At 47.0% G+C, this 15,475-nt stretch overlaps 1 protein-coding gene across 4 annotated transcripts in view; it reads right to left on the bottom strand.

Moving 5' to 3' along the window:
* Positions 1-577: 577 nt before the first annotated feature.
* Positions 578-15,475, bottom strand: part of ARHGAP36 (Rho GTPase activating protein 36) — a 37,962-nt gene continuing 23,064 nt past the window's right edge. For 2 of the 4 annotated variants that reach the window (XM_019824288.3, XM_006944008.4), the window contains exons 2-12: positions 8,494-8,652; positions 7,216-7,281; positions 6,477-6,712; positions 6,036-6,228; positions 5,767-5,822; positions 5,372-5,522; positions 4,772-4,920; positions 4,419-4,595; positions 4,089-4,186; positions 3,846-3,952; positions 578-1,834 (exon numbers count right to left, since the gene is read on the bottom strand). In XM_019824288.3, coding sequence (XP_019679847.1) covers positions 1,677-1,834; positions 3,846-3,952; positions 4,089-4,186; positions 4,419-4,595; positions 4,772-4,920; positions 5,372-5,522; positions 5,767-5,822; positions 6,036-6,228; positions 6,477-6,712; positions 7,216-7,281; positions 8,494-8,602 — 1,500 coding nt within the window. In that variant the 5' untranslated portion in view covers positions 8,603-8,652 and the 3' untranslated portion in view covers positions 578-1,676. Of the gene's footprint in view, positions 1,835-3,845; positions 3,953-4,088; positions 4,187-4,418; positions 4,596-4,771; positions 4,921-5,371; positions 5,523-5,766; positions 5,823-6,035; positions 6,229-6,476; positions 6,713-7,215; positions 7,282-7,548; positions 7,637-8,493; positions 8,907-15,475 lie in introns of those variants that run through there. The other 2 variants (XM_006944007.5, XM_045051005.1) reach the window with 2 other exon arrangements.

Here is a 15,475-nt window from a genome sequence, read left to right as displayed (position 1 = left end):
TTCAACTAGAGCACTTCCCCTTTCTTCCATTTTACTCCACACCCTCCTCCCCTTTATCCCATGTCCCCTTCCCCTTTATTCCATGTCACCCACCCTTCCCCTTTATGCTCCTTCACTTCCGCCTCTTTATTCCCCATCACCCCCATTTTGTCCCCATTACCTCCATCCCTTTATCTCACATCACCCCCCCCTTGTCCCACATCACCCTTCCCCTTCATACCCCATCATCTCCTCCTTATTCCCCATAACGCCTCCCCTTTTGTCCTTCTGACCGCCAACACTTTATTCCCAATCATCTCTCTTCTTTATTCCTTACCCCCTCTCCTTTATTCTGTGTCACCTCTCTCCTTTATTCCCCATCACCCCCCCTTTATTCTACACACCCCCTGCTTTAGTCCATTCCCCCACATCCCATTATTCCATGTCACCCCCTCTCCTTTATCCCTCTTCCCTATTTCTCTTTCCCCTTCAGCTCTAGTCAGAGCTTCCCAACTCACCAATCCAATTTTCAAATTAAACACACACACACACACACACACACACACACACACACACACACATTAAGCCATGAATATGCTGCTGTCACAACACAGATGTTTATTAATGATTAAATGCCAGAGAAGTTTTAACAATCACAAATCTTCGAGCTCTGCGGTTGTTACCCATTGTGTGATCAATTTCTATCCCTCAATACAATACATTCTTCATTCTATGGACCTTAGCAGTTGTTACCCCTCAATATCAGCTATAATTTTGGATGTCATACATAACCCATATCTGCGTGTTACCAGAGCATGTCCCGCAAATTTGTACCGTCCTGCAGAGAGGAGCTACAGAGACGATAGGTAAGAACGTTTGGAATCAGGTGACTTGAAGTACTTGGAACTATGTGTCTCTACCTAACTAGCTGTTTTGCTGACAGCAGGGTGTGAACTCCAGCTGTCTGTAAAACAGATCTAGGTAATAAAATCAAATTTTTCCTCTAAGTTTTGACCCCAGAAGTCTAGTTAGGCTTACATTTGAGGTTTCCCTGTTAGCGTGACCTGAGCAAAACTGCACAGAATTTTGGGGGTGGCTATTTGATGAGCCATTGGTCTAAATAATTTGGGGCAGGCAAAAAATCCTGAGGTGGTGGAGTTGCTGCGGGGACACGGCTATGAGTTGGTGTGACATGGTTTAGCGTTAATTGTTTGTCAGCTGTCAGTCCTGACATGACGTCCTAGCATGCCTCTTGAGGGCCTTTGCAATTGAGCTCTTGGGAGGAGGGAAGGAAAGTCAGGAAAAACATGCAATTCCCTTTTTTCGGGGGAGGGAAAGCACCTCGAGATTTGTGAGCTTCTCTGGGACAAGGTGTTTACCACAAATGTCACATCAATTAAAGGACAGGCTGTAGTGTGGGAAAGCCAGGATCAGGGGTAAAAGAGAAAGGCAAGGTAGCACCAGGGAGCCTGGGCATGACACAGAAACATCTCTGCTTGTACTAGCTGAAGAGACCAAACATCCCCAGTGAAGGGGCTGGCAGTGTGTTTGGAATTCTCAGCCTGACCCGAGCATCAGGTGGAAATCCTTCTTACCCTCAGATCTTTACCCTCAACGTTTCTTCAATGTTTCCTGTGACATCCCAGGTCTACCCCCACCCTTTTCCCCTGTCCGGCACCTTATAGAAGGAAAAACATCTAAGGAAAGAAGTAGCCGATGCCAGTTTTGGCCTCCTTCTCCCGGGGCACACGGAGCAATGGGCGGTCTTGCTCCGGAATGGGGGGGTTACCCGCTCCTTCCTCATCGTCATGGGAACGGGCAGTGCCGGGAGGCACAGCTGGCTCCTCAGAGGAACCTGGAAAATAGTAACAGTGTTAACTCCTTAATGTTTCCAGACTTCATACTCTGCACAGCACGCAAGGGACTAAGACCTAATTTTGCACTTCAAATACAATATGAAGCAAGAAGTTAGAGTAGGAAAGATTATCCCTACTTGACATGTTAAGAAAACTGCAGCCTAACAGTGGAACACATATCTCTAAATCTAGGCCCCCTGTAGAAGGTGGTGGGGGTAGGGCTGGGTTAGAGAACAGGAAGAGTGAGACAGATACCCCGTGCTTACAGCAAATGGACAATACCACCGGGCAGGCGGGGAAGAGGGCGGCCCCCTAACAACCACCACCACCCTACAACCAGCCTGACTAATTTTACTAAGCAAATGAGTAACAAAGCTGGAGCCGGAAGCTTACAGCACTTCGTGAAGGGGAGAAAGCAGGTGTCAGTCATCAATGACTCTGGGGAGGATTTGTGGTCCATGACTTGGCCAGGCTGAGACTTGTTTTTAAGGAGGGTGGTATCTACAAGAAATGTAACATCTGCATCTTCTTTGTGGGACTTTATTGCCTTTGGACTCCAAACTTCTCTAGAGTCAAGATCATTAGGCATTGGGACAGCCTCCACATTCATGATTTCATCAAGACTGACAGTAAGGTCTGGCTGAGGGTCTGGAATTGTGTTGAGAATGGAGACATCTTCAGGCTCTGGAACCAAATTGGTAACTTCATCCTCTTCAAAAGTGTTGGCTCGGTCTTTCTGAGAACTGGGAATTTCATTGTGAATTTCAGCATCCCCAGGCTCTGGAACCACATTAAATACTGAGTCTTTTTCAAGACGGGGGTTTTCTTTAGAGTCTCGGATTCCACTGACATCAGAGGCTTCTTCGTGTCTTGGGATTTCTTCAGTAACTGAAGATTCTTCCTGGTCTTGAATGTCATCAAAATCAGAGACATCTTCAGGGCTCGTTACCACGTGGAGAGCTGGGACCTCTTCAGGGTTGGAGCCTTCCTCGGAGCCTGCAATTCCATTGAATTCTGGAGTTTCTTCCTGATCTGGAATTTCTTCAGTATCTGAGGTTTCTTCATCATTTGGGACTCCATCAAGAGCTGGTACCTCTTCAAGATTGGGATCTTCTTCAGGGTCTGAGAGTCCATTAACCTCTGGGGATTCTTCATGATTTAGGATTTCATGACCCCCAGGGGCTTCCTCAGGGCTTGGCAACATATGAAGAGCTGGAACTTCTTCAAAATCAAGGTCTTCATCAGAACTTGAAATCCCATTGACCTCTGGGGCATCTTCGTGGCCTGGAATTGCTTCAGCATTTGAGGATACATCATTTGGGATTTCATCAAGAGCTGGAACCTCTTCAAGATTGGGATCTTCTTCAGAATCTGGGTTTTCATCATGTTCTGAAGCATCTGCATGGTCTGAGATTTCATCGGTATCTGAGGCTTCTTCATTGTTCAGGATTACATCGAGATAGGGAATTCCTGCAAGGTCAAGATTTTGGTTGTCTTCAAAATCTGGCCCTTCTTCAAGGTCGTGGTTTGGGTTTTCTCCAGGATTTGGGATTTCTTGCACATCTGGGGCTCCTTCAGGGTCTGGGACCATATCAAAATATGGTATTTCTTCAAAGTCTGGGATTTCAATGAGTTCGGGAATTTCATCATCAGGGTCTAGAATATCTTCCAGGGGAGGAAGATCATCAAAATTCAGGGTATCATCATCGTCATCATCATCATTGTCGTCGTCATCATCATCTTCTTCTTCATCAAGCTCTGGTATGCCTTCAAGATGTGGGCCTTGAATCTCAAGATCATTTGGGATCTCAAGACCTTGAATTTCCCCAAAGACTACTTCTTGATGGAGATACTCAAATACTAGCTCTTCATGGCCTGACACATCTTCCTCAGAGGACTCATCTTCCTCAAGGGGCTCATCTTCAGCAAGGACCTGGCCTTCAGGAAGGGCCTGACTTTCACCAAGGGACTGACCTTCAGCAAGGGCCTGACCTCCAGCAGGGAACTGACCTTCATCAAAGGGCTTGCTCTGAGCAAGGACAGCAGCCCGGGCTTCAGCAGAAGTTTCCACTGGATCAGAAAGTAAAGCATCCTCTTCCATCTTTATTCGTGCACTCCTGGGTGGAAATGAATTTGAAAAAGCAAGTCAGTTTTCATACTTGGTTTGCCTAACATGACGGTGGTCTTGGATTGAAAGCCCCCATAGGAGATTCTGCTTCAGGCTAAGCTTAAACAAACCAAGAAAACACTCACTGTATCTTCCTCAAATTCCTGCGTCTGATAAAATCCAGGGCTTCAGGACTGGATTTCCACACACGCTTAGCAACCTGCTTCTGAATATGGGGAGGCACCTGAGGGTAAAATGAGCAATGTTAGCCTTTATTACACAACATTTTAAAATTTATACTCCTCTCTATCAGGTACCCAGGACTGAAGATACCATGACCACTGAATGCAGGAGGAATTTCTGGAAGATTTAGTGGCTGCCTGCTTTGGCTACTGTCAGGGATGCATGTATGACCCTCACTTGCCTTGTGAATAGGAGAAAGCTATGAAGGAAGTTTGTCCAAAAGCTCCCTTTACCTGGAAGAGGATATCCCAGTTATCAATCATGGCACGGACCACATTGACAGAAGCAACATAGTGGTCAATCCCCAGTCTTGTTTTCCTGGACTCCCTCTTGGCAAATCTCCCCTTCTTCAGGAGAGCAGATCCAAACACCAGAGCCAAGTTGGTGGAAGTCATACGGTTGCCTGAAACCTACAAAAAGGAAAGCAGAAAGTGATCGACTCTGAGGCAGTAATGGAAATGACACAAATATGAATGTCTCCTTTTGTTCTTGTTGCCTTCTCCTACCGTCTGTCTCTGTGTCTCTCATACACTCCCACACATGTCCCCTACTACAGCTCTCATAACCATTCTCCACAGGTTTTTACCAACTGTCCATCAATGCCAATGGAGTCCTCGCAGTTCTCAGTGATCTTATGCAGGGCCTTCAGCAGACGCTCCAAGGTATCACTGTGGCAGGGTGGCATCAGATAAACCAGCAACTGCAGGGCAGAAAGCTGATCCTGTGGCTTTAGAGCTAGAAGAAGGAAAGCAGTGGATGGCTCAGGGGGCTAGCCTTGACAGCAGCCTGATACCAAAAGACATGTGATTATGCTTGAAAACTGAGGAAGAGCTATGGAGGAAGTACCCAGGCATCTTGTCTTTGCTCATTCCCAAAGCATTTGAGCTCAGGAGCCCTGAAAGCAAGAAGTGCTCCCATCAAAAGCAGATCCCTTCTACAGAACCTAGGTTCCTCTTTGCCCTGGGAGGACACACACAGCTTCAAGAAGCTCTAGAGAAATCTCCCAACAATAGACTTACAATGGACTATTAAGAGATCTAGGCAAAGCAATCTGGATAGGTGTTTTCATCTTCTGATGTTTACTCTGTTTTAGTTCTCTGGGGTCCTGCAGCCAGACCTCTGTCCCTACCGCCCCCCCCCATACTATTTCCCCTCCTTGCCTGACAAGGGACAGCACAAGACTCACTTGCTGTCAGGAGGAAGGACATGTACAGATCGTCTGGCAGCAGAGAGTCCTTCATGTCCCGAAAAAACTCCTTGAGGAGTGCAGCCACATCATGCACATTCTGATTGTCATCCAGCACTACATCCAGACCTTGATCAAATTCTTCACGGAGCTAGAAAAAAGGGAGAGAAGACATGGACCCTCTGCCCTGCCCATCACATGCTCCCTCCTGGCATTTCCTTCCATAAGTCTCAAGCTTCGGTGGAGGTGGGTGGCAATATGGCATGGCTGAGGGGCTAGAAAGAAGACGTTGATCCCCCCCACCAGGCATGAAACTCCACTCAGATCTATGGGGAAGACACCCCCACCTGTTTTTCCTCACTCAAGGAACATAGGTGTAAACAGAGCCAGTTTACCTGACGCACTCTCTCTGCTGAGTATTCCAGGGTAAAAATTCCCACTGTGCTTAAGCCTGAAAGAAAAGACCAAGAGATGCTAAGTATCTCTGGTCCCCTTCCCCATGGCATTTCCCCTCTCCCCAACTGAATCCCAGCCCCAGCTGGTGGCAGGGGAATGTTCCCACCCTTCACCCTATGTCCTCTTTTCTCTACCCATTTCTAGAACACCATTCTTGACCTTTAATTGCCTCCTACCTTGATTAAACCATCATTCTCAGCCCCCTTACCATGTTTCTCAATGAAGCTGCAGCAAGCCTCAACAACCTGGGGGATTTGTTTAGCAATCGGATTGAGGCTCATTTTCCTTTTGGATCCCAGAAGTCGCTGGCCAATCGGAAAGGAAATCTTGGAAAGTTGCAGGGTCTGCAGCAGCAGGGCCCCATCCTCCAGTTCAGCCAGGCTGTCCACCGACACTGCCCCCTGTGGAGAAACCCAAACTATCTTAAAGGGGGGGAGCAGGAGGGTCACTTTGGACCTTCCTGGGGATTGTGTCACATTCATAACAGGAGACCTTCTCTCCGTGGGAAGCCAATTACACCCCCACACACACACACACACACACATGTTCTCTTCAGCTCTCCCTCCCTCTGAGGTCACAGGCCTTGGCCCTCCCGCCCTGCATCGATGGACACCTCAGGGACGGCCACTGCTTGGAGGGTTCAACTCACTCGACGCCCACGGCGAGTAAACTCCCGGGGCAAGGTGGGCTCATCCCGTCTGCGACTGAAAAAGCGCCTGATGCGGCCAAACATCCTTTGCACCACGTTTCCCCGACGACGTCCCGAGGCCTGACCAGTGGATTCTTCAATCTGCATCGCGGCTGTTAGTTCAAGATGCTTGCGGCGGGTAAGCTCATTCACCAGGACCTCTTCCAGGCGAATGCCAAACGTCTTGAGTGATACGACTGGGGAGCCAGGGAGAGAAAGAATGAGACACGTCAACGCTCCGCAGCGCTTAAATCAGGAGGAAGTGCAGGGGCTGTAGCGCTCCTCTAAGCAACCGCCTGCAGCCAACCCCACCCCTCCAGACCCGCAGCGCCCCTCCCTGGAGAGGGAGCCAAAAAGACCCTGCAGTGGTTTGGCGGAAGCAGTCAGTTCCACTACCCCGACGGAGCTCGGGATCCCTGCCTTAGGTCCTGCCAGGGGGGTGACAGCCTTGAAGCAATGAGGGCAGTTTCTTCTGGGCGACTGTCTGGGGTGGATCCACGGGGAAGGCTTAGGGAAATCTGCTGGGACCGCCCCGCGTCTGCAGCGAGTGCGCCATTTCCTGAAACATCCCCTATGGGGTTGGGGGGGTTCAGTACCCCCAGAAGCAATGGGCACCGCCGAGTCTCCAGTAGCCAGGGACACAATGCCGGGGGGGGGGAGGTAAAGCCCCATTTATTTCCTAAGTATGAGAGCCCCTCACCCCTCTGCTGTCCTCTCAGAATCAGAAACCACTTCTCCAAGGTGTTTGGACGGTCAATAGGTAGAGCTATGGGAAGAGAAAAAGAAAAGACACGCACACTCACACAAATAGGATTTGATAAATGATGAAAACATCGCAATGTATTGATCTGTGGGGGAGGGGGCGGAGCAAACAGCTCCGACCTGCCCGCTGAAAGTGTTTTGCTTTCTCTCAGCCTCAGTTTCCCCGTTTGACAACGGGACCAAGCCCATCTACCACCCCTGAGACTCCAAGAATTTAACCGAATCAGAGGATCGGAGGCGCCTCGTGCGCAGCGCGCCCCGTGTCACGCACCAGCAGCAGCTCCGCACAGGGTTTCAGATACACATTGCGGACTCTGGGGCGCCGCGACCATGCAACAGGCTAGGGGAGGGGCTCCGCCTGCGTCCCGGCGGCAAGTAGGGGTCTCCAAGTTCCTGTGGGCGCGCTCGCGCCCGGGCTGCCGTCGGCTCCCCACACCGCAGCCCCGGCAGCGGCGACACGCGCCGTCCCCGCTCTCAGACCCCCGCAGCGGGGTCTCCTAGTCCCTCGCGTGGCGTCCCCAGGTTACGGCCGCCGCGCGCGCCCGGCGCGCCCCCCGCCCCTCGCACTTTTCTCTGCCGCGGGGGCGCCCCTCGGCCCGTGCGCCCCTTCCCGCCTCCCCGGGGCCGCCCAGCCCCCTGCACGCTCGGGCCCCATCCAGGGCTTCGTCCCGCTCGCTCACCCGCAGCCGGCTGAGTGGGGGGAGGGGGGGGGCAGCGATCGCAGCGCACCTCCAGCCGACGCTCCCGCGCCCGCACCGCCCTCCCGCTCTGTGCCCGGATTGGCGCGTGTCTCTCTCGCTGTCTCGCTATCTCCCCGGACTCGCCGTCTCTCGAGCACGCCGTCTCTGTGCGTCCTGGTCCCTTCTCAAAGGGTCCCTCTGCACCTCCTCCTCGCTCTGACTCCTCGCACCGCACCTGGTGCGTCAGTCTTTTCACCTGCCCTCTGTCCACCTGTCTGTCCCTGCCTTCCGCCTGTCTGACCGCCCCCTCAAGCCCCCAGGCTTCGACCCAACTCAACTAATCTTGACCTCTTCCACAATTCAACCAAAACCCTTCAACTCCTGCTTCCTCGGCGGTCCAGGCTCCAGGGGAACCGAGCGGGGCCGAGACCAGGCGGGAGCCCCTCCCACCCTCCTGGACCCCAGACTCGGCCCCGTCCTGCCCGGGGGGTCCGCTCGCTCGAAGGCGGGGACACCACGCTCCGGGGCCGGCTCACCTCGGTCAGGTTTGAATTCAGAGAGGAAATGTCTGGCCACGAGTTCGTGGTAAGCAGTCTCTTGCAGCTTCAGACGCTCCAGCTCCGACAGACTGTGTATTGATATCATTTTCGTCCTGCGGTCCGGATTGTTTCCTGGGGCTCCTCCCAGGACGTTCACTAAAAAAAGGAAGGCGGACAACAACAGCAAAGGGGGCATGATTCTGGGGCACAGTGTCCTTGCTGCCTTCAGAAAAGGAATGCAGCCACCCATTCTGGAATCGGATGATATCAAGGCTGCATCATCCAATTGTCACTGGACCTGGTGGAAAGAGCTATGGGGGGGAGGGTGGTAAAGGGGGAGGGAAAACTGGGAGGCGGCTTCACCCTCAAGCATAGCTGCCTCTGGTTGCTTATTTGAAGAAAAAAAAAAAACCAACTTAAAAAAAAAATCATCCCTGAACCGATAGTCCAGAAAAGAGAAAACTTAATTAGGCAGAAGAAGAAGAAAAAGGAGGAGGAGGAGGAGGAGGAGGAGAAGGAGGAGAAAAGAAAGAAAGACAGAAAGAAAAAGAAAGTAAGGAAAAAAGAAAGAAAAAAGAAGGAAAAAAGAGATTAAAAAGAAAATCAACCAACCTTACTCACAATTGTAAAATGTACATTGAGACAGGTATAAGGTAATATTTTCTCTCAATTAATTAGAACATTGATAGAGTTCATTTAATGGTGATACTCTGTGCTGTCCAGGCTGGATGAAATGGGCACATTCATTTAGGTTAGGAGCACTGAAAATGTGTACAACTCTTCCCGAAGGCAAACGGGGCACATAAGTATGGAGCCAAAAATCATCCCCAGGCCCTTTGACCTAGTAATTCCCCTTCTAGGAATCTGTCCTAATGAAATCTACCTTCGGACAGGCAAAAACATATGTACATGAGCCATAACAGGAAAAAATTTAGGGGAAAAAAGCTAGCCCAGTAATGAGACTAGTTATATAAATTATGGAAGGACCACAGCCTGGAAAATTATGAAATCATTAAAGTGATATTTACAAAGAGCTTTTAAACAGCAAATACAAAATATAGGATTGTGTTAATTATGATTACAACCATGTGAAGGAAAATCTGCATAAAAATAAAAGACTGAAAGAAATGCACCCCAATATGAACAGCATCTTTATTAAGTGGTAGGATTTTGTTTGCCTTTGCTTTTTCTCTATTTACTAAAAATTGTGAGACTTGATTATATTATGTTTTTCATGAAAACACCATCAGTTTGTATCAAAAGAAACAAACATCGTTTCCTGGCCATTTCTAGTGAGTCTCCTCCCAACACAGAACTGGTGATCAGAGTGAAGTTTGTCTTAGTGTTCTGGCAAACCTGTTTTCCATGTCCCTTCTCCATGGCGCCCAGTATCCCATACTGCTGCTCCCAGGCTGCATAGGATCCCCCAGTGGGGATCTCTCTGGACCCCACACAGTATTCTTCCCCGCACATCCTGGACTCATTTGTTCTTTCATTCATTCATTTATTTTAAAAAATCTGTATTAATTACTCACTTTGTGCCAGGCACTAAAGATTCAACTATGGGCAAATGAAACTACTCCTTTCATAAAAGATTTAACAGTGCAGTGAAGGAGATACACAGGTTGGTAACAATTTACAAAACCTTGTGAGAAATCAATGGCCAAGATATAAACAAAGTACTGTGCGAGCAGAAAGGAGGAAACATCTAAGTCTGCCTGGAGATGGGGGGGGGGGGCGTCCAGAAAGAAAACATCTTGTGCAAAGGCAAAGAGATGGGAGAGAGGTTGTCATATTCTTAAAGCTGTAGAAAGGGGATGTTAGGAGATAAATCTGCATAAGCAGGCATGAACTGAGGAATGGCCCTGTAAGCCATATTATGGAACTGGACTTTCTCCTGAAGGCAGTAGGGAACTACTGCAGGGTTTTAAGTGGAGAGGGACAGTCAGAGCTGCAGTTGGAAAAATCGCAGGGAGCAGTGAAAAGCCTGGTCTGAGTAGAGAGTCTGAAGTAGGTAGATCAGCCAAGAGGCAAAGAGATGCTGATACAAGCCAGTGTCACTGGGGCTGGGGCTGGGGTAGGATTCTATGGGTAGAATTGACAGAGCTTAGGGGAATTGTAATAAGAAGGATAGAATTTAGGACAGCTCCAAAGGTTATAGTTTGGGTGAATGTGTGGATTCTGGCTCTTGATAGAGAAGATAATTTGGGACATAGGGAATTAAACCTTTTGACAATAAGGGAAGGGGTCACATGCCATTTCTTGGAGCTCCCCTTTGCCATGGAGTTTTACGGTAATATTCTATATATTATAGTTGAGTAGGCGGCTTAAATCCCAAAGATCAGGTAATGTGGCTTTGACAGAGGAAAAGCAGGTAGGCGTTTATCATTCAACAATCTATAAAAATGAGCTCTGTCCAGAACAAGCACACAAACAAACCCACAAACCCACCAAAATCCCACCCTTGTTTTGTTTCCAAAATTCTCTTTTGCCCACTTTCCTTAATAGCCAAAGTCACGCTTATCAAAAATAAGTTCTTACCAGATAACTGAAGTGCAGTATGAGAAAAGGCGAGGAGTCTTTCTATGGCTTTTGAACTGAGCTAGGAGGAAAAATCCTTAGCATGGATTTTTTAAATCTCCTTCAACTCCAAAGCACCATTCCCTGGACCCAAACTGAATGCCTAAGCCCAACCACCAAACTTTGTCCACAAGATGATCATTTTAACCAAAGACATATGCACAGCACCCACCTCAGTCCCAGACTAAGTCCCTAGCAATCCCCCATTCACAATAGCTGGTCCAGACCCTATTAGCCAAGGGTCTCATCCTGACACATACAGCCTAGCTCTGCTTAATTTTTTTTGAGGTTACTCCCCCTCTCCCTTTCCCCAATTCAGGCATATTTGTACCTGCTTTGAAGTTGCGGCTATTTCTTCTTGCCAAGGCTTACCAGATCTGGTCATTTGAAGAGTATAGCTGGTTCTTTTACCCAGAAACCAAGATGAAAATCTATCCCTCTCCCCCCCCCAATAAGGTAAGAACAAATAAGAAAATCTCAAAACAACACCAGCCAAAAAAGAGAGAGACAGAGAGAAAAGCCTTTGAGAGATGAGTCAGCCTAGATGCTTACAATTATGAAGGAAATCAAAGGCCTTAGAATAAACCGTTTGTCATTGCCTCCTGCTCAAAGATACAGGGCTAAACTTAAGAGCAATCATATGCTGCTATTCTGCCAGCAAAACTGACACTGTCTTGCTTGCTTTCAACCCTCTCAAGCCACCAGAAGAATACAGGACAGAAGTAGAGTTAGGAAGGCCAGTGTGCCCAGACAGGAAGCAGATGGGGGCAGGGGGCAAGTAAGCAGGTTTCAACACCAAAAGAGACACAGAAACAGGTTCTTGAGATTTGAATACTTGTCCTCAGGCTTGGTTTTCCAAGCTGAGTACAAAAGGAGGCTCCTCACAGGGAACAAGGTGCCAAGAGACCTCTCCTGCTCCAAAGTGTCTTCCTCTTCCCCTTTCAGCATGCCTTAGGGCTGGCCTGAAGTGACCATGGCATCAAAAAATATACAAGACAGAAGAGGAAAGCAAGCCCTCTCAGTTTCAGCCTAGAATTCAAGACATTTGCAAAAACAAAGTCTTTAGACATGTATCTGCAGGGGCCGCTGGAGTCAGAACTAAATAGAATGCAGTTCAAAGCCAAGCTTTACAATATCTTGGCTGTGTGACCTTAGGAAAATCAGTTGAATTCTCTGAGCTTCAGTGACTTCCTATATAAAATGGGAAAATGATGCAGTACCCATTTCAGCAGTTGTGTGAGAATAAATGAATAATGCATGCGTGATATTTAGCATTGGTTTTTAATAAAAACGTTGATCTTGAAGGTTCTTTGCAAAGGAGTTTACGAGAAAATATCAGGTTTCAAAAGTAATTACATAAAATTAGAATTTGTATCAATGCATACAAAGTCTTACTCTGTTCAAGCTCTACTAAATTTGAATTAAATTAAAACAGGTAAAGAGATCTTGGGAGACTGTTGGGAATAGGTCTTTCTTCTTCAGTCTCCAACAGCCTCAGGGTCAAGTTTAAAAAAAGTCATCTTACAAAATAGGAAAACTAACTGCATAGATCAATTTTTTAAATGCTATTACTCAGGTTAGCAAAATGCCTATATGTCTCAAAATTTCTTTTTCTTTCAAACCATCCAATTTTACACTGACACTGGCAAAAGAAAGCATAATTAATTGTATGTAGATCAGTAGAGGGGCTAGGATATTAGCAGATGCTGAAACAGAGAATTTGAACAAAGACCAGAGGGAGACCCAGAGCAAGTCTCCAGAAATACAAAAGGGGGAAACACATTTGGGTATCATCAGGCCTGTTCCTCACATCCTGCTGAAATGCATGGCACAGATGGAGAAACAAATTAACGTCAGAAAGGTCACCCTCTTCGACATTGTGAGGACAGGAATGCTTTCAGCTAGGCATAAATCCACAGCCCTCACAATCTGGAGGACTAATTTACTCCACTGTCCCCATCAAATAGTTAGGGATGGCATAGCACTCACTAGTAAACACCTATGAGAAAAAAAAGCAGGGGACTTCACGGATGCCGTCATTTGAATTCCTATAACCTAGGCACTTTATGGCACCATCAGAATTTTGCTCCAAGCTTTTGATGGTGCTTCGGAGTTTGAGAAATTGATAGTGCATGAGCTTGAGTGCCCCACAGGCATTGTGTCTATGTTATTCAAATGTCTACAGGCAGTGACAATAGATAAAGACATCCCTGTTAATGTATCACAACATGGGAAAGAGATACAGGTCTCCAGATAAAAATATTTGAGCACCAGTTTGGTCTGCTGGCACATTACCTCATTCATCTCTGAGTGTTAATGAGTTAGCCTTTAAGTTGTTATCCCATAACCTCCATTTTGGCAAAGGCTGCAGTCGTGATGAACAAAATGGCTCATTTTATCCTACGCTGTGATGGTGCCCCCAAGATAATTAAATTTGGGAGAGTGCCCTTCTATACGCGGAGTCAGCTCATCATGCCATAGCCGAAGCTCATAAACTGGAGGTAGTACTGTTAAAGTATACTGAGGAAACTTCTGGCTTTTCTGACACACATTCTTGAATGTTTCAGGAATTGCTTAGTATATTAGAATGGATCACAGAGAGAAAGGACCTTAGCCATCACCTAGTCCAAAGCTTCCATTCTACAGTTTAGAAAACTGAGGCTCAGAGAGAGAGATGCAAGTTTGCCAAAGGCCACACAGCAATTTGACAGCAGAATCTAGACAAGAACCCAGTTCTTCTCAGTCCTGGGGCTCTTTACACTGCTCCATCCACCTTTACTCTTAATAGCTGCAAAACAATGCACAGCTAATTAATGAAATCAAAAGAATGGACATATAATCAAAGTGTGAGTCAATAAGCCAGGGGAGGTCACATCTGAAGGCAGACAACCACCACAAATTACAATCTCTGTAAAATAAGTATGGTAGTCACTGTATAGAATGTGGGATGCCCTTTTTAAATTTTATTGACTAAAGAAACAACTCAAGCCCAGGACGGTGAGAGGCAATCTTTATGCTGTAAACATCCCAAAGGATAGTGTAAACAAGGTGATGTGACATCAACTACAACAAGATATAGATATTCCCACTATTATCTGCAGGATGTGTCAGAGTGCGTAATGGCGCTGGCATCACAAGCTGTGTTGCTGTTTTTCCCCCTCTTTTGGTTGCTGCTTTTATTATGTTGTGGCAGAAAAACTAAAAAAATAAGATGTTCCATCAATAGGAGGTAAATTTTTTTAAATGTCTAACTTGTCTTGTGTTTTTCATTTTCTTAAAAGCTTTCAAAATGTCCATTATCTCTAGGCCCTAGCACACAGTAGGTGTTCAATAAGTATTTGTTGGGTGAATCATAGGATTATAAATTTCGAGGGTTTTGAAAGAACATAAAGGTCTTGTAATTAAAACAGAAACAGCTCTTCGTGATTCATGGATAAATGAATCATGCCATTTTATTCTCATAACAACCCCTGGGAAGGAGGGAGGTGGGTATTATGTTTCCCCATTTTACAGATAACAACAAACTAGGACTCTGAGGAGGTTGTGACTTACCTGAGGTTACACGAAAACACCATGGAGGAATATGATCTGGGAACCAGCTGTCCCTACCTATCCTCAGGCCAGGCTTTCCTTTCCCACTAAACCATGGTATTTCTTGGTGTTCAGCTGCTGCCTGAGACTGGGACAGTCTGAACTGAGACTGAATTCTTTCCTAAGAAGGTGGCTGGATTTCTGAGGTCTCATTTATACACACTTTTCTTAGGAAATGGTAATAAAGGTAGATTAGATAGATCAATTAATCTATTCATAGATACGACAGGTAAATATGATGATGATGATGATGATGATGATGAAAGAAAGAGACAGAGAGAGTGACAGTGACAGAGAGAGACAGAGAGAGAAGGCTCAGGAAAGGACTATTACAAAAGATAGAGAACAGGAGTGGGTAGAGGGAAAAGACACCAAAAACCCTATGTATTCCTCCCACCGCATCCCTCATCCTAGCCTACCCCCAAGCTGACAGCATGCCATCCTGGAAAGGTCCTGAGATATGGACTGGAACTTGGGTTCAAATCCCAGCCTTGCCACATGTAAGTTCACACACTCACCAACCAAGTGACCTGTAGCAAATTATCTCACTTTCCTGAGCCTCAGTTCCATCACCTTGCAAAACAAGAATCATGATACCGATTAGCTATGACTGTGGTAAAGATTAAATAGAAGACAGGGTGGAATGAAATAATTCTCCAAAGGGTACAGTGCTGCACCAAGGTGAGGAATTGTCCCCAAATATATATGAAAGTGAAATTTGAGAGGAAGACTGAGAAGTGCTCTGGAATGAGGCAGACAGCATCCCCACTGAAGAATGCCCTCACACCATCCTTTGAAAGCAAAGGTG

The sequence above is a fragment of the Felis catus genome, chromosome X, assembly GCF_018350175.1.
Source record: "Felis catus isolate Fca126 chromosome X, F.catus_Fca126_mat1.0, whole genome shotgun sequence".
Lineage (NCBI taxonomy): Eukaryota > Metazoa > Chordata > Mammalia > Carnivora > Felidae > Felis > Felis catus.
This window is presented reverse-complemented; position numbering and strand designations above follow the sequence as displayed.